At 36.2% G+C, this 20,163-nt stretch overlaps 1 protein-coding gene and 1 pseudogene across 1 annotated transcript; both read right to left on the bottom strand.

The window, feature by feature from the left end:
- Positions 1-8,293: 8,293 nt before the first annotated feature.
- On the bottom strand, positions 8,294-8,453 carry LOC146747529 (5.8S ribosomal RNA; annotated as a pseudogene).
- Positions 8,454-15,670: 7,217 nt separating this feature from the next.
- Positions 15,671-19,516, bottom strand: LOC100374331 (hydroxysteroid 11-beta-dehydrogenase 1-like protein). The gene is made up of 4 exons (XM_085497333.1): positions 19,429-19,516; positions 18,156-18,290; positions 17,113-17,403; positions 15,671-16,014 (listed from the first exon to the last, which is right to left on the bottom strand). Exons 1-4 carry the CDS (start codon positions 19,514-19,516, stop codon positions 15,671-15,673), a joined length of 858 nt encoding a protein of 285 aa, XP_085353459.1.
- Positions 19,517-20,163: the final 647 nt, after the last annotated feature.

The raw sequence follows: 20,163 nt of genomic DNA, 5'->3' as shown, positions 1-20,163 counted from the left end.
TCATAAAAATATCTTACAAAGTAATCATAATACGACACAAACGACAAGTTTAGACTATATACTTTTTAATGGTAACCCAATATCTTGCCCTTTTCAAATCTGATTCCTTTGTACAATTTCTAAATATTCTAAACGATTTCTAATCATTTTATAATATTCTATGAATATGCAAATTTTCTTAATGATTTGTTATAAAGCGAAGAACAAAGCAAAACTATTTCTTATAATTTGCTAATACATACAAGTTCAAAATATCTCGAAAATGTTTCCCGCAAAATTACAATAATTTACATTAGCTGATAGTCATATTCCGTCTGTAGTTTTATTTTAGTCTATAATTTTAGTTTATTATATATTCTAGACTTTATTTGTGTGCAGAATTATTTTCTACACGTTGTTTGTAAAGTCGGATATTCGAATTGCGCATGTCCACCTAGTCGTTGTAAGAGTGCATTAACATCATGCTATATCAATCTGTATATTTTATGGCTATGTGTCATGGCGTTGATTATTTTCGAGTAACTGTTGTGAGTTCGAATTCCCAGCTTTATGTTTATATATGTCTGTAATTTCGTTTTGATTGTTCGACGCCATAAAAACTGTGCATATACAATGATGACGTGCTACTCTAAATACCTTTCTCGAAAATAGAACATTGGCAACTATCCTATCATCGTCAGAAACATATTTATCTGGCAGACATAATAACTAGCATTGTTTAAATATATGTTTAAGGCGTCCTCGATAATCACAGCAATAGATTAAATCAATTCCTATAGTTAGAAGATATAAACCAGTCATTACACACCAACATTAGGTTTCTTTGATAATGTCCAAACCACCGAGATGGTTAAAGCCACAGATAGCTAGCGCTGATATTTAGATTTGAATGAAGTTAATTTATTGTGATCAGCACAGGACTGCGGTTTAAATAACTTTTCATATGAGAAAGATAGTACTGCACAGTGGGCTGAATATCATTTATATTAATACCATCCCAAGTTGTTTGATTCCATCTACCGTCTCATAACACACTATCACATGTGATTATTCCAAAGTATTGTCTTTGTTTGACTAGATTAAATCTGACTAGATTGTGTGTTGTGTCTTCTACTTTTCATCCAAAAAGCATATTATAAATATAATACATAGGTACATTGCGTATACGTCATTAGTATTACTGATCAATCACCTGACTGTGATGTAAACAGCAGATGAAGTCTGTATGAGTTTTTTTCTTTAGAAGAGGACACTGAAGATATAGTAATATCTATTTATGTCATATAATTGTTTGATTTCATTATTTGTTTCTTTCAACAGCACATTGGAAAGTGACTGAAGCTGTTCTCAAAATGTCAGTTTCATGCACTTTTTTGAATGCAGGGTTTTTGAATCTGCTATGCAAAGGCAAATTTCGCGGCAGTGGTGACACATTCGCTGGAAATGTTATCTTACCCTGTAATGAATGCATTTTTACATGAGCGATTGGCAAAACAGTTCTTAGAAGGGCATACGGAATGAGTCAGTTTCATTTAGAATACACCCAAACATTTTTTACTCGTGTCGCAAACACCAAAAGTGGTATCATATTGTGGCATTGAACTCTTCTAATCAGAATAAAAAACAATGTTTGGAATGGAGTAATTTTACAAATGTAAATTCACCATAAGAAGAGATCATATTGTCATGGAATTTATGTCACACAGAATTACATTTGCACCAAGAAAGACATTTTGAGTCTCATCTGCTCTATACTTTGTAGTATCAAAACAAGAAACCCTCAACAATTGGAAAGTTGAGTAAAACCATTTATTGATATATTGGCTTGATTGGGAAGAAGCAGAACTTGTCACGACGTCCGATAATGTGGAACATGAGTCTAGAAGACAGAGCCATAACATGATGATGTTAAGAAGGGAGATTGAAAGTCACCATTGACCTGACCTTAATAACTTACTGCTAGTCAAAGAACAACTGTGTACAATGTATGTAGAAAAGCAGCCCGAGCTAATGCCAGAAATACATTGCAAGACAGTTTTAGGAAGTTGACAAAAAAGTGTAATCACAGACTGGTAGAACATTTACGGGTAAGTAGCAAAATAAACTTGATTAGAGTAAGAAAACGGTTGTATGAAGCTTGCGAAAAAGATTTTTAAATGAAAATGAAGGGAATTATCATTTAGCTGTTTTCAATAACGATGCAATAAATGGTTAATCACACATTTAGAGCCGCAAAACGAAGAAAGGTTAGAGGAAACAGCCCAGTGGGATGGATAAAATGAGTAGATGAAAATAAGGGAAAGACGACAACACAGCCAGTGTGCAAATAATATTACTTTGAAGCTACGTGACCAAGGACAAAATAACAATGAGTGAGTACTGTTCCAGGCTATCCTATATCTATTGTAAAGCCCTTGAATAAAAGTTTGTTTAATTAACCAATAAAGATTCAAGAAATAATAAATCAAGTTGTGACTGAATTCCGGTAATGAGGTTTTATTAAAGACGTTGTGCTAAATTTAATTGACCAGGTCTAATTTTGGCCTTGTATTAAGTATAAAATGAGTCACAATTGTATGACCAAGATAAGAGTTATCGCGAATTCCATTTCCATGATCCATGAAATTAATCTATAGAAAATAAAAAGACTTATTTGTACTAATTGGAATCATTTGAAAGTCATATATTTAGTTTACCGTTTTCAAAATTATCGAAAATGATATTTTGAACAATTGCTGGAATCTTGAGACTTGTCAAACATTGGCGTAGAGAAAGTGAAGACATAGTTGTAGTTTTATTGAGTGTGATAATTATAAGTTATAAAAGTTGTTTTGTAATACTTTAGTATGTAAGAAATAGAAATAGAAGAAATAGACACTGATTTATTTTAGTGTCGTAATTTGAAAACACGCCTGATTATCATAAAAGTTGAATCTCTCAACAGTGATATTAAAATTTATCATTAAACTCTAGTAATTAAATTAAGCTAATATTTCAAGATTTGACATAGAAATATTAGAGTTTTGAGAGGTGTAGCCAAGGATATGCAATTTATTCTGGGTAGTATATTCGCGAGCTTAGATTACCGTTACAATTATCGCTAAATGACAAAAGAATGTTATCATAAAGAAGAAAAACTATATTATAATGTAATATAGGAATTTGTTTCTAATTTTTCAAGCTCCATCATGGCATGTTATTAAACTGTATAGGAAAATCTCGTATAAGTCTTATACTGTCTAAGCAAATTTGCAACAGCATGTTCAATTTCTTGAGTTATTTTAGGCTTAAAAAACTAAATTTTAAGTACTATTTTCACCAATATTACGAAGTTTAACCATGCGAAATGAAGTTTTCATCTGGTTGTAGTGACTGTTGTGTATTGCTTACTTATTGTTAAGTAGACTGAGAAACCGTTTGCAATCTGCTCCAGTTTTGCAGACCAAAAATAAACCACGACATAGAGAATTTATTTCTAAATTTTCTAGAAAGCCTACTTGAATGGTCTTATGAAGGTAGATGCCTGGTCTGAGAGAGCGTCAATTCGTAAATAGTACCATCGTCTGGAATACTGACAATCTAGAGAAGACTGTCTTGGTAAGATTTATGCTAACATTCCAGGTTGCGATAGAGCTTTTGATTATTAGACACAGGAATGCAGATGGCAGGTCGCGATTTTACAAGAAATTTCGTAAGTGTTTTTAATAATACGTGGTTACTTATCTCGAACATTGAATTCTTAGATGACACATCAAATACATTAGCGAACAACGTACTACTACGTCGTGGTTAGACAATTGTAACAAATATATTACAAACATTCTATATTAATTTTGTCTCTGAACATAAGCCAATGTATATTGTCTGTTCAACTGATGATTTGATATATATTACTACGCAACCTATTTGCACTGGTGCTGAGAAACGAATTCTGTACATCAACTAGTGGTCACAATTTTGCTCGAAAATTATGAACCCCTAAAACCTGACAAATTTATATTTTTACCAATTGATGCCATTAACGGTATACATCTCTTATCTCATAGGAACATTGTTGACACACTAACAAAAGCTTCAGGTTTTATTATTATTCAACATAAATGACAAACATAGTTGTGTGCCGGTTCTAGCCTGGAACTACGTTATTCCTGATGTGGTGCAATATTGAAAACAAATGGGAATACATATTCAAGCTCGCACTTCGCCAATGCAAACAAATTAACCTCTTTCTACGGCGGACTAACTGGCATGTTCATGTATTAATGAGAAGCATAGTGTCTTCTGGGAGCAAGTTGACGATACGATACGAGTGAAACAGAAATTGTGATGTGTGGGTGGACCATTTTTAAAATAGTTTAATTCATCAGTTGCGTAATACATTTCTTAAAATAATTATTTTGTTCCTGTTTTGGAAATCTGGCGGTTTGGCCCGTGTACTGACAATCTTGCGAACGCTCATCCAAACATCTATGACGATATTCATGTGTGCATAATGACTTATGGCTTTGTTCTTAATAATATAGTACAGGTTGTTTTACTACAACGTTTGAATGACAAGAATTGTGATGTCACTAGTAAGGACAACTACCTACCTATTTGCTTTTACTTCGGTTTTGCTCAAGAGTGTTGTTTTCGAAAGACGTGAGAGGTACCTGGGTTTAAGAAGAGACACTCCATTGTTGTTATGTATTCATCAATTCCCTCGATAGTAGTGTATTCGTATACTTCTAATGTATTTGACAGAGACAATCACTGGACATTGTTTCATGGATTTTTTTTATCGTAACATGTATTATATATGTATATATACGCACGAGTCATTGCGCCTTCTATCAAATGTCTCACATGACATTATTTACAACTATAGTAATACCAAATGTATGCATTTTAAGTTTAAATACGAGAGATCATAGTGCCAGTGCCATGCTTGTATCTCACTGAGTCAATCCTTTTCTATGTTTACAAAGACAGCTTGTGTTTAAATTCATGAAACGCATGTGGGTTTCGTCAGACTGTACGGGGATTATTAAACTGTGGTGTGGAATGGAAGTCGGCATTATTTTGCAATTGGGAAAGGTCACTGTAGTAATAAATAATATTTTAGCAGACTTGTACTAGTAGCATTTTTTTTAAAATCTGGCATAGAACCGAATAATGAGTTCATGATGGGAACGGGGGAAACAATACAATCTAAAAATACGATTAATGGAATTATGAGTAGAACGTCACTTAGATCAAATATACTAATACAACAAACAATGAAGATAGTATCTACAGATCAAAATGCATCTAATGAGCTCAATAAATTGTTCGTGAATAATGGCCTGACTATCATTGTATACATAAATTCTTATCAAAAATGTTATTCAACTACTTTTGGATTTTGACAATCTGTATACTCGACATTCTGCAAACCAACCTATATCATATATATATTATTGTAAGACTGGCATTTTCCTTCAAATCAATTAAAAGTGCTAAAGTTACTCCAATCCATTAAGAATCCTTTTACAATGTTCGTAATTATAGGCATATATTTATATCAACCATAATTGACAAAATATTTGAAATAGAAGAAAACAAATAAGCTATATATTTTCTAAGAAGTTTAACATGATTTTTAATTAGCTTCAGAATAAGCATTACGATAGAGAGTTGTTGGTATGGTGTATTCATTGATTTCGGTAAAGCTTTTCACAGCACTGACCACCGGAACAGAAGAGGATAAATGTTGAATTAAAGTAGTAGCCTTCGAATAGTTAGACAGTTTATCGTAATTAATAGAAACGAGTTGGTTAAGATTAGCAATATAGTGTCAAATAACCTAAGTATAATTTTTGAAGTTGTTAAATTATTATTTAAGATTTATTCTTTTTCTGCTTAACATAAAAATCTGTTATTCAAATGCATTCAATTATTATTTCATATATGTAATATTTAGATAATGCAAGCATCTCCACCTTCTGACGTCACATTGTCACATATTTGTATTATATGTGACGTTTAAACAGTAGTGCTAAGGTTAAGATGCAGTAGAGTACATGATATCTTTGGCATTCAACTGTTCATTCTCATCATGACATCACATAGATCACGTGAAATAGTATGCGTTATTTCAGGAAGTCTGACTGCAGACCAAAGGTAGTAAGCCCATGTCTGTTTATAACTTGTGCCCTTCATGATGAAAGTGGCAGCGTCATCTGGATCTCCATATTTTACCAATATGTCATTCACTTGTACCAGATCAATTAAATGATCAGTGGCTACAGCGCCAAGTAAAAGCAATGTTACAGATACATTGATGTTCTTATAATTAAGTTCAAGCCTAAATCCTTCAAAGAATCTATTCTGCGTGTTTCGATGCAGAATAGGTAATCATAGCAGGTATAGTGACCAAACCTGCAAGACAAACAACACAATGATTATTATAATATGAACAATTAATCACCCGATTTGTACTTTCTGTACAGCTGTTGAGGTATAAATCGTACCTCGCACAATAAAAATTGTTGTGTGTAAATATCAGTTCTACCTGTATTGCATAGATTCGCAATGTTTAATATAGTATTTGCTTTTGTGTGTATACAAATCGGCAAGGCGAGCGCCAACTCTCCTTGACTCGGCGCAAGTTGCCTGGGACGAGACACCTTCTTTCGATGTGACAACAGGGGTGTCTTTTCATTTTTTTCAACCCCAGCGATTCACAGGAATTACGCACCGTACATAAGGGAGGGTGTTGAAAGGAAGGGCACTGAGAACGCAAATCGGCGAGGCGAGCGCCAACTCTCCTGGACTCGGCGCAAGTTGCCTGGGACAAGACACATTCTCTCGATGTGACAACAGGGGTGCCCTTCCCTTTTTTCAACCCCCAGTGATTCCCAGGATTTACGCACCATACATAAGGGAGGGTGTTGAAAGGAAGGGCACTCGGAGAGTGCAAATCGGCGAGGCAAGCGCCAACTCTCCTTGACTCGGCGCAAGTTGCCTGGGACGAGACACCTCTTTCGATGTGACAACAGGGGTGCCCTTCTCTTTTTTTAACCCCCCAGCGATTCCCAGGAATTACGCACCACACATAAGGGAGGGTGTTGAAAGGAATGGCACTCGGAGAGTGCAAATCGGCGAGGAAAGCGCCAACTCTCCTGGACTCGGCGCAAGTTGCCTGGGATGAGACACCTTCTTTCTATGGGGGCATTTCTTGGATCGTCCAAATTCTTGGATCGTTGCAAAACATATGACTGTGAAAGCATTTGCCAAGCATTTGTTTTCATTGATCAAGAACAAAAGTCAGAGGTTTGAAGACGATCAGATACCGTCCTAGTTCCGACTGTAAACGATGCCGACTGGTGATCTGCCGACGTTACTCTCTACTCTCTAGCCCCATGGGCAGCCTCCGGGAAATCAAAGTTTTGGGTTCTGGGGCAGTATGGTTGCAAAGCTAAAACTTAATGGAAGGGCACCACCAGGAGTGGAGTCTGCGACTTAATTTGACTGAACACGAGAAAACTCACCCGGCCCGGACAGGGCGAGGATTGACAGATTGAAGGCTCTTTCTTGATTTCGTGGATGGTGGTGCATGGCCGTTCTTAGTTGGTGGAGTGATTTGTCAGATTCATTCCGATAACAAACAAGACTCTGGCTTGCTAAATAGTAGTGCTAATCTTAACTTGTCAGCGACCGACTTCTTAGAGGGACAAGTGTCGTTTAGACGCCCGAGATTGAGCAATAGTAGGTCAGTGATGCCCTTAGATGTCCGGGGCCGCACGCGTGCTACACTGAAGGGATCAGTGGGTGTCACCTTCCTGGCTGACAGATCCCAGGCAATCTTATGAACACCCGTTGTGCTAGGGATAGGGAATTGTAATTCGGTCAACTGTCCCGGCCCTTTTTGCCCCGAAAGAAAAAGAGAGCGGGCACGTCATAGTTTCGGTCCGGCCAGAGCTCCCCGACGCCAAAGCCGGCTGTAAGCTTTGCGGCGAGAAGGAAAACCCCAAACGCTGAAGCGAATAAGAGACGCCCCGAACTGCGGCCACCTTCTGACCAGATACGGGTCATGGCCGAGGTCACCGTTGAGGGAACCGATCGCGAGCGCTTCGCCTGGGGCATCGCGCGGTCCTCGACGGATCCGCAGACGCGGGAAGACCAAGCACCAAAGAAAGCCGAGTTGAATCTCCTGGGCTGACACTGTGGGCCCACCCGTTTGCTTCTCGGCGGTTTCACGTACTCTTGAACTCTCTTTTCAAAGTTCTTTTCAACTTTCCTTTGCGGTACTTGTTCGCGATAGCTCAGCGCCCGCCAATTGTGGGGCAGTCTTGGTGAGGCAGAAAGAATCCTACAAAACCAATGTGTGTTTGAAGTGTTGATGATCGATGTGTCCTGCAATTCACACTAGTTCATGCAGGTGGCTGCATTCTTCATCACCGCACGAGCCGAGTGATCCACCACCAAGATTCGTCGGTGTTATTTCGTTCGTTTAATATGTAGTAACAAAACCTGAGAGACAAAAAAAACGCAGAGAGTGGGAGCTTGTTGATCGATCGATTGAACAAACGAACATGACCTCTGCATCAAACCGAGATGCAACGTCCATTCAACGGTTCCCGCAAGGCCTTCAAAAAAACACTACACGGGTACTCCCCGCAACGAGACGCAACTGAAGAGCATGCAGACCGCTTGCGGAACTCAGAGATTCGTGCTGATGTGGCCCTGCCCCCCCCCCCATTCGACAACAGCGGAGGTAGCGGTGAATGAAGTAAATCGTGCACCACCGACCAACCGCTGCTGAGTAGGCGACAGTGACGTGGTTTTCTTTTGGCGAGAAGAGAGAAGCATCCCCCTCGAGACGGTAATGATCCTTTCACAAATAACATGTACAGATCAGTTTTAGCAAAATTAGTTTACCTAACAATGCACCTCAACGACAGGAAATTATGTCAAATGAGTCCATCCTACTATTATATGATACCCCTGATCATCTTTCTGAGTCATAATAAAATGTTGAAAACTCTTCCAGAACATTGAATGTCGGAACATTGATGCCTCTCTGAGATCAATATATTTACGTATGTATTTAATATATTTTGAACATTGTCAGACAGTTTCAAATTCGTGAAGACGACTTTTTGTGATCGGGTAATGAACTGCAACATATAGTATTAAGCGATGAAAAAACGTTTGAACAGCCCTGCTACAATTATACGCCATGCTACTCCTTGGTCACTCAACTGATCCGGTCGTGGCCATTTTATTGTTTTTTAGAATGAATAATCATATCAAACAAACGAACTGCAAAAGCTGGGCCTAAACTGATTATATTTGATCACCAGCGTCGAACAGCATGTATAAATAATTTATTGAGCTTCAAATTTATGAACTGAGGTCAAATCCTACACTTTTGTCAACATTTACCGAAGTTCTCGAACGAATAACTTTGAAGCCCGCCATAGCACAAAAATTGGAGGGTACCACAACCTTGGATGTCAACCGTCACTATGGATATAAAAATACGATTTTGCGGCTGCTATGGACAACTGTGGTACCAAACTGAAAATAATAAACTTATCAGAAAAAGATGAGACCACAGCGATGCTACCATTAGACTTTGACAGTATGGGTAGTGCTTTGGTTGCTAGATTCACATAATTCCAAATAGTAGAGGCCGTGGTTTAATACGAGATAATCTAATCCACCGAGTGTCTTCTCAGCTTCAGTTATCAATTTACCAGTCTCGTTAATGACTTGCATGTCTAGAGAATTGTAATGTGCGGATTGAGCACCCAAGTCTAAACATTTCTTTACTACCTGCATTGAAATAAAAATATTATTATCTTCAGAAAATGTAAAGTATCCTTATACTGATTGACATATATAATTAAAACAAATAATGATTAGTATATGCTAAGCGCTTTACATTGGTGGTATAATGTAAATAAGATATAATATATTTTGTCTTTAACGACTGTGTCCACGATGAGTACATTCAGGAAGTGTTCTGTGTAAAGAAAATATCTTTAAAGCAAATGTGTGGCAAACAAATACTTCATTCCTGTAGGTGAACATTTTAGTGCAACATTTCTTTTCGCTTTGTAAAATTTAATAATACAACTTAATACAAGAAACCGCAACTGTCGATGGTCAGAGTTGTTTTGACTTTTTAAAATATAACACTCCGACAACTGCAGTTGAATTAGCAAAAAAAAAAAAATTGCTTAAATTAGAAGGAACAAATGTTAATGCAATGTATTATATATATTATTATAAAGAATCAACTTGAGAACATTATGTATGGTTTCATTAATGAGACTAATTTTCTATTGATAGATCCAATGAAAATTTGTGAAGGCCTCCTTATACTTGAATGGACATAGTTTCATAGTTTTCCAGGCTTAGACGTTGTATATATAGAAATCTTGTAATCTGACCTTTAGTGGCAAAGTAACTATAGCTAAGGTTTTGAGGGATACCAACTTGCTCTGTGTGATGGATAAAATCCATTTCCATAAAAAAGATATAAAAGACGCAAGGTCGTAATAAACTGGATTTCTTTAGTAATGAATAAGGCACTATATTAAAAAAATATCCTAATACAAGATAAAGAAGATGGTGGCTTCTTGAGAATGATTGCTTTAGAATTAGACAACACGGCATTTACGCTTGCATATGCAATACCAATTATGGAAACACGTGCTTCTTGGGGTGTAATCACAATAAGCTATTTTTGGATATATGAGGGCTTAAAATTTCTACTGAAATATAATTACGACCCATCTAAACTTAGCCGGACTATCACAACCCTCCGGTTGATGTGCGATCGGAAATTTTGTAGAATAATAGATATATATTAGAAGGTGGAAATTCACTATTTTGTGGACAGTGGTTAAGTAATGGAATAGAAAGCATAGGTGTGTAGCAACAATGGTCACCTAACGTCATACGAACAGTTTACAAATAAATATAAAATCAAAACAAACTTTTTAACATATGTGACTATATTGCATGCAATTCCAAGATCCTGGAAGACAAAGTTGCTGGTAGATGATCTTAATTTTACATCAGAAAAACACGTGACTTTTATAATATATTGGTCAAAGTACGATATGAAAGTCCGGCATTAAATCAAAAAATGGAATAATGCAGGATATGCAAATCGTTTTGGAAATTTGGAAACCGTGTTGAACTACAAAATGATAAATTTACAATTTAAAATTTTACATCGTATTCTTACTCGAAATTATTATTCTTCCCAGAACAAACTTGGAACTTATAATAAATGTATATATTGAAAACAAGAGGAAACAATAAAGCACCTATTCTGGAAATGCTAAAATGCGAATTATTTTTTGGAAATTAATTCAAAATTTGCGGAAACTATGGACATATATATGGAGAATATATTCTTTGGAATCAAAAGGGATGTTACTTTATTAAATCACCTCATTTTAATAGGGAAATACTTGTTAAATACGAGTCGCTATACAAATTTAACTCCTTCTCTAACAAATAATTTTATTTTGAAGTGGGGCCCGCTGACGAGCTATTTGGATGACTAAGATTCGGAATGAATTGATTTATTGAGATTCTCCCATTTTGTTTTGTTTTGTGTGTAAATGTAAATGTGTAGATGTAACTCACTTTGCTTTTCTCAACTCTGATTTTGTATTAATTTCCTTGTTTTGTAATTTAATTGATTATAATTAAAATAAAAAAAATGATTTTGTTCGAAGGCAGTGGTGGGCAACAAACTTACAAAAACTTGATACTATAATGAATATTACGCTTTTGTTCATTTCGTACTTATTTTGAAATTGAGCATCCTACAGCACTGTTTTATATTTTATCAACTATTTTGAAAGAAAACATTCATGAAAAATCTGCATTATGGAAAACAATGACAAGTTACTTTTTTACTTGTATATATTTTATTTCATTGTCGAAAGAACAAATGTAAGATGCTAATATAGTGAAACATGTCATAATGATTAAATTGATCAGGTTATGTCATAGTTTAATATATTGCAGTGACACATTTCTCAAATCATATACTCTAACCACGAAATAAAGATTGAATCAAGTAGGATTATTACAGGATTATGACATTAACTCGAAATGCTGCTCTGTGCGATACTAAAATCTTGATATATAAAACGAATATTTATATGCCAAATACAAGGTGATGTATATATGTGTATGCAACAGGGACAGACGTTTTCCTTACATGCAATTGTAAAATCACTCACCTGTTTGATTCGGTTTTCTCTCCGAGCAGTGACTAATATATTAACTCCCAGTTTTGCATATTAGATTAGAATGCCTTTCATGTCTTTTTCTTGCAAGAATACACTTTCTTGCTCCCCTGCCGCGTAGTAATCAAATAAATAATTTAGTGTTTTATACTTTAGCAATAACTGAACTATATAAGAATGTTGGAGCAGCCGATGTATTAGAAGTTGCTACCTGTTTATTGGACAAGGTCGGATACTTGTGATGCGACTGGCTGAATTGATATGCGTTTGGCCGTTCTATATATGGGGAGAGCTTACAATTGAAGTTAGACGCATTTAATATTTCTAGCAGCTGAACTGTTTTGTTAATACTCTGAGGACCAACGCACGTGTGTGAGCAGAATGCTTGTGTGGGATGGGGGTGTTGACATGGCAGGTTCTCTTGTCTGTGGCAGCATCCTTGCCGTGATACAAATCGCTAATGCTAGGTATGCCAAGCACCCGTGTGCAACGAAGCGAAAATGCACTACACCGCTACTTGTTGCATCGACACAAGACGTACATTGTGACGTATTGAAACAGAGATTGCCGCCGTAGTCAAGAACAGTGGGCATGAGTTTAAACGGCTGAGGATACGAGGTGAAATTTATGTTAATTAACATTGTTTAAGATTGAAGTGAGCGGCAATGTACTTTACAATTGACTTTATATATGCACTCGCCGCATATCACGTACGCGTAGCTGATGTATGTCAAGGTCTTCTGAAAGCCCAACCATTGTCGTAACTATGCTGTACAAATTAATACATGCACAGGACTTAAAGTAATAGTGTTATCTCACCTGGATCGAAGGTATCTCTCGATGTGTATGCAATGTACATTGCAATGAACACAATGAGCAGTCCTACTATGTTCCCTAACTTTCCCATGTTGATATGTGTACGTGTCGTTGAGGTATGAATGTTGTATGGTCACCGTTTGAAACAGAATGCCCTGTCAGTTAGTCAGCCATAGCCTCATTTGCATGTCTATATTCAATATTACCCTACAATAGACAATTAACATTGCAGTTTAAATACAATATTGTAATCTCAAATAAAAAAACATTCATAAATCAAAATGATATATTTATTGTCAATCTAATTATTATTTCTGAATTAAGAAAAGTCAAAAGGACAGCCATCAATAATTGCATTCCACGGCAGACTTCTGGTTGATTTATTCAAAAATTAATCAGTTTGAAAAAATACACGTTGCAATCTTGTATACTACAAGATACACCAGCATAATATACTATATTTACTATATTTTTAAATCCTTCGTTATGCAACGTTCTAAATTAACCTCGACGAAGTCCTTGCCGGTGAACACAAGGGCACAGAGTTAGGCCATGACCTTACAAGACATGGCTGTTGAGAATGCTGAAGTGTGGGGGTTTACTTGCTTTATCTCTAAGAAAAATACAGGTCTTTTATGGATTCTAAACGAAACAATTTTGTTTAAACCAATGTATTATTAACATGGTAATTTTATATTTTAGGCATTGAAAATAAAAATAAATAAAATGCAAGAATAATTAGGCGGTAAACACAGCCTGCACGGCGGATAAATGGTGTGTGTATGTGTACAGGTATATTGGATGTCATAAAAGAGAACTTTCCACTATAGTGGTTGAGATAAAAACAACAGTAGAAAAATCACTGTCGAAATGTTCAACATTCTCAGCTTAAAATAAAACACGTTCTAAAACATGGCAGGTTTGAAACCAATCTATTATTTGATCGGAATTGCTTATTAAACAATTAAAAACTTGCCATAACTGCAGAAAGATGCAGCAGAGCAGCTGTGGCACAAATGCTTTCTTCCTGGTAACAAACAATTGACCATTCATTATTGACTATTTTGGAGAGAGCGGAGCTAAAAATAAATTTCGCACAAAAAAGATGGATATACTATAAATTTCTGTTATCCGCAATAATTTAAAATACAACAATATAATAATACTGGTAGTGACACATTATACACACTGCAAGATAAAAAAAAAAGGCAAGGAATAAATCATTTGTTCACACTTTCCTCAATTTGACAACATAAGAATAATATTCCACCGCTTCTGTTGTTGTGCTCAGTCACTTCTCTGTACTTTATACGTAAACTTTGATGTTTTGATCGTCCGTTGACATTGTAATGACGTCCTGTCCAACCCCTTTCAGCCGCTTTCTCTGCAATCACAGCATATTCTCTACAATCCCCAGACGTTCCGTTCCGTCCATCATTCTTTGAATATTCTATTCTCTCCATACAGATATCAATAACCTCGTTTCTTTGTCATCATTATTTTAGCGTAAAATACGTAATTTTCATGTGATAGTTTTGGTGGTTTTTTTCATGAATACAGAAATAAACCAAATTATTCATGAACATATTGAAAATTTTGCTTGATCGGGCCTATTTTCTAAGTTATCGCACCCTGACGCCGGCTGTACAAATATTGTTTAAAATCAGAGTCACCCGGGAAGTTGATTGTTAAGAACGCATCAGTAGCTGCAGTGGTGCGATGGTATATCGTTGTTTTAGTGCCGGTATGAATATTTCGCCCGTCATCGAACTAGATTTAAATATGCACAGAACGGCAGCTATGCATCTAGTGACAGCGATGCATCATGAGTGATCGCACAACAACGATTATTAAAGTTTCTGCATTTCACAGCAAACGTTCGATATTGAGCTCAGATTAGTGAATTATGTTTTTTAATGATTGAACATGGTGTGTACCTTGTTTTATAAAAGGCATACATGCATAATAATGCGAAGAAGAGCATGGTACACGTACGCAATGGTACGAGCATTGGACGAAAAATTGCAGGTCACGTGTTCTATATTGCGATCACCTATTGGTCAGCTTTGGATGTTTCATACCCCGTCTATTCATTATGAAGAGCGGGCTGAAAGCGTCCTACATTTGAACGTTTTAAGAAGCACGTGGCCATGTCTTGTACGCGCTATACGTGCGTATACTAAAATTCGGAGTCTGAGCAAGACGCAAAATCACTACATTTACGAGTTAGATAAAAACATGTCACCACGGCAATGCTTGCAGTACTGTTTTTTCCATTTCTAGAATGTCACTATTAACCTATTTTATCTAAGAATAAGTTAATATTCATGTATTATTTCTAGTATTGTATTAACGCAGGCACTTTTGCCTACCACCCTTGTAATAACTTGAGTATAATTTAAGGAGTTGCTAAATCATTATTTCAGATGTATTCTACATCTGCTTAACATTCATCTATGATTCAAATGCATTTAATCATTATTTATTATATGTTATTTGTAATTGATGCAAGCATGTCAACCTTCTGACGTCACACTGTCACATGTTTGTATTATATGCTTTGTTCAACAGTAGTGGTTATGTTTCAGTCGACTACACGATATATTTGGCATTCAATTTTTCAATCTCATCATGACATCACATAGATCACGTGAAATAGTGTGTATTATTTCAGGTATTCTGGCTGCAACCCAAGGGTAGTAAGCCCATGTCTGTTTGGCACTCGTAGCCTTCATGATGAAAGTGGCAGCCTCATCTGGATCGCCGTATTTTGTAAACATTTCACGATCTTGTATCAATTCAATTGCATGATCAGTGGTTACAACCCCAAGTAAAAGCAGTGTTACAGATACATTGATGTTCTTATAATTAAGTTCAAGCCTAAATCCTTCAAAGAACCCATTCAATGCGTGTTTGGAGGCAGAATAGGTAGTCATAGAAGGTATAGTGACCAAACCTGCAAGACAAACAACACAATGATTATTATAATATGAACAATTGTTGGCCCGATTAATACTTGCTCTACAGCTGCTTAAGTATAAATTGTATGTTACGCAATAGAAAGCATTGTACGTAAATACTAGTTATAACGTGAAAGAGTGAAGAGTCAACTTCGAGGAAAAGAAAGAAAAAGGCAATTGTTGGTATTTGACAATAGACATAACAATTTATATTAACATAGGAAGGCATACCCTTCTTTTACCTCAACTTGACTAATGTAATAATAGGCCATACTTTAGTAATCTAGTATGCCATAAATATACACGCTGTTTTATTCGCAATGTGCTTCTGAAATGAATATACCAATTGTGCACTTGATGATATACTATGCTATACTAGGTTGAGAAGAAGGTCTTATCCGACATAACGATATAACTGTCTTATCCTTTTTCAGTACCCTGCACGCGGTGTATTAATCGACCGGCCCTCTGTCCAATCACGTCACAATATTAATATTAAGCTATGTCTAACTAATTATTTTTTGCGTATTTACACATTTCGTAACTCTTATTTTTTTTTCTTTATATAACTTGCTGAAAATACAGTGTTAAACTTTCTGTGGAACCGCGTTCTCGTTCAACAGCGAGAATAATTAAAATAATTTAGAACCGACGCCAAAGTACATCGCAGTTTTCTCGGTATTCTGCGCATGCGTAACTTAGGGACAATATGACGCCACCAAATGTTTATCGGGAGCGTTGTTGGCCGGCGTCGGTTGACCTACCACAGATCAAACAGCTCATTAGTAGTACATACTTTACGTCGTACTCCGTGATAGAGACTATTTTTGTTGTCACGTACAACAATAAAGACGCGTGTGTTTGTGGTTTGGGTCACGTGATTTTTTTCAAATTATAATGGTGGCAGAACGGTAATAGTATTTTTCCTCGGCTAATACTCCATTCTAGGTTTACATTGAGTATATGTTGCTATGTAAGGCTACATAACAATATATTTCCGTTTGTATTTGACAGGTTAAATCACTGGGGATGTAAAAATACAATTTTAGACTGGTATTGACATTGTGGTACCAAACTGAAAATAATCGACTTACCTGCAAATGATGAGACCACAGCGATGCTACCATTAGACTTTGACAGCATGGGTAGTGCTTTGGTTGCTAGATTCGCATAAGAAAAAAAGTTGATATTCATTAGTGCCTGAAGTCCCTCGATATCGCCATCCCATAATTCCACGTTGTAGAGGGCGTGGTTTAAAACGAGATAATCTAATCCACCGAGTGTCTTCTCAGCTTCAGTTATCAATTTACCAGTCTCGTTAATGACTTGCATGTCTAGAGAAATGTAATGTGCGGATTGAGCACCCAAGTCAAAACATTTCTTTACTACCTGCATTGAAAATAAATTGTTAATATCTTCAGAATATGTAAAGTATCCTTATATTTACTTACGTACTAGTTAAAAACAATGTTATGTTCGAATGCCAAAGGTGGACAACAAAGGTTAATACCGAATATAATAATAATGAATATTACGTTTTTGTTCATCGTGTGTATTTTGAAATTGGGTGTTCAACAGCACTGTTTTATATTTGATCATAAGTTTTGAAAGAAAATTTTTTGAAAAATGTAAATGATGTAAAACAATGAAAAGTTATTTTTTTACTTTTATGGCCCATATTATTTACTGCATCAATTTCATAAGCCTTTGCATTGCCTTGGTGTCAGTCTGTGCCCGTTAGTCTTTAAAAACGATGTGAATAGTCTTTCTTGTATAGAGGGCGCTATTTTCAGAATTGAAATTATTAAAACATACATTTTATTTCATTGTCGAAAGAACACGCCAAATGTAGGATGCTAATGTCGTAAAACATGTCCTAATGAAGAAATTTGTCAGGTTATGTCATAGTTTATTATATTGCAGTGACACATTCCACAAATCGAATACTCTAACCACGAAATAAAGGTTGAATCAAGTAGGATTATTACAGGATTATGACATTAACTCTGAGTGGTGCTCCATGTGATACTAAAAACTCGATATATAAAAAGAACTTGTATAAGCCAAATACAAAGTGAGTTGTATATGTCTATGCAATAGGGACAGCATTTTTCTTTACATGAAATTGCAATATCACTCGCCTGCATGAGTCGGTCCTCTCTCCGAGCAGTGACTAGTATATTGGCTCCCAGCTTTGCATATTGGTAGGCGACCTTTTCTCCAATACCGGTACTTGCACCAGTCACAATTACTCGCTTCCCGCGTATGCTTTCTGCAATAAAATATTATTATTCTAATTCCAAGGTTTAACATATTTCATGAAGTAGATGTCATCAATTGTGTAATTTGATGAAGACTTGTAACAATGACTACTCCTTAATTCAGTTCTGCATTCTGACAGAACACTTGTACTGCGGGATAGGAGCGGGGAGTAAAGTTTCTATATCCTGTTGAATTTTTCTACTTCTTCGTTTATCTGAATTATAAGTACAATGCTTGTCCTGCCTTTTTCTTGCAAAAATACACTTTCCTGCTCCCCTAAGCCGCTCAGTAATCAAATAAATAATTCAGTGTTTTAAACTGTAACAATAACTGATTAAACATTGACCCCTAACATGTACGTGACCGGTAAGATGATTTCTGATTAATAAAAAGTATGAACATAGGGATACCAAGTTGAAAACTGGGCGGAGGACTGGAGGCTACTGGAAGTATGTTGTGGTAGAAGGGCAGAAATCAATGTCCCTAAAACAATGAAGGAGGAAATATATTTGTTATCACGCAGAAGTAATTCCATTCAACCTTGCCAATTTTTAAATTGGTAACATTTTACAAAACCTGCATGTGGTGGTCTAGTGTAACATAATTCAAACAAAACTTATGTTGATATATTTTCATCGGGTCGCCTGGTGATGTTTCCAGTGAAACGTCAGTAATATTCAGGAAACCTGAAGTCCTAGACTTAATTGAGAGCTGACAGGTTAGGACAGGAACCGACGGTCCAATAGAAGAACGTCCAACGGATCGCATTTTTGTGAAAGATTGGTATTTTTGTCCTGATTTGCAGGAATCTGGAAAACGCGTTTCACAACTTGTCTCTTATTTAGTTTTACGCTGCATTCAAGATGGCGGCCCATATAGTAAATATCGTATTTACTTTATGATCACGTGTGCGCCAGCTTACTGTGAGTGTGAGTGGGTTTCAACGACCGAGGATACGAAGTGTCATTTACGTTTACTAACATTCTTTAAAATTGAAGTGAGCGGTTTCACTTCATATATGTACTCTCGTCGTGTATCACGTACGCGTAGCTGACGTATGTCAAGGTCTCTATTACGCCAACTACAAAGCCAAGTACAAATTAATAAATTCACAGGGCATGGGCATTAAAGTAATAGTGTTATCTCACCTGGATCGAAGGTATCTCTCGATGTGTATGCAATGTACATTGCAATGAACACAATGAGCAGTCCTACTATGTTCCAAAACTTTCCCATGTTGATATGTGTACGTGTCGTTGAGGTATGAATGTTATAAGGTCACCGTTTGAAACAGAATGCCCTATCAATGAGCCAAAATTAACCTTGACGATGTACTTCGCGATGAACACAAGGGCATATAGTAAGGTCATGACCTTACAAGACATGGCTGTTGAGAATGTTGAAGAGTGGGTGTTTACTAGCTTTATCTCTAAGAAAAACACATTATTGCAGGTATTTTATGAATTCTAAATGAAACAATCTTGGTCAGAAGATGTTAGTCACAAACCACAGTCTATGCACGTGTCTATGCAACTTTTAAATTTGAATATAAATCAGAAAGGTACGTGCTAATACATTTAAGTCGGATCAAAGGTCACTATTAGCTCAACTGCGCATGGGCATTTTGTCTCTCCGTATTGAGACTGGGCGATTTAGACACGAGCCTGTGAGTAAACGAATCTGTAAATGTTGTGATGCAAACGTTGTTGAGGACGAAATACATTTTTTGTTTGACTGTCAGCAATACAATGAATTGAGGCACTAGTATGTAGATTCTATACTCAATGAAATAACTGGCATATCACGGGAACAAATACTGGTTCGTTTATTTTCAGGGCCAATAAGAAAACTTGCATTTTTTATAGAAATTTGTTGTACGTCTG

The sequence above is a fragment of the Saccoglossus kowalevskii genome, chromosome 3 (assembly GCF_978046115.1).
Source record: "Saccoglossus kowalevskii chromosome 3, keSacKowa6.1, whole genome shotgun sequence".
Taxonomy (NCBI): Eukaryota; Metazoa; Hemichordata; class Enteropneusta; family Harrimaniidae; genus Saccoglossus; species Saccoglossus kowalevskii.
Note: the sequence above shows the minus strand (reverse complement) of the source record. Positions and strands in the feature narration are given on the sequence as shown.

Excerpts from the sequence above, each read along its gene's own strand:
- LOC100374331 (XM_085497333.1), bottom strand. The coding sequence starts at position 19,516 with ATGGGAAAGTTTTGGAACATAGTAGGACTGCTCATTGTGTTCATTGCA. Across the intron at positions 17,404-18,155 it reads GGACCGACTCATGCAGGCGA|TAAAGAAATGTTTTGACTTG; the intron begins GTGATATTGCAA and ends CAATGCAGGTAG. Across the intron at positions 16,015-17,112 it reads TGTGGTCTCATCATTTGCAG|GTTTGGTCACTATACCTTCT; the intron begins GTAAGTCGATTA and ends TTTGTCTTGCAG.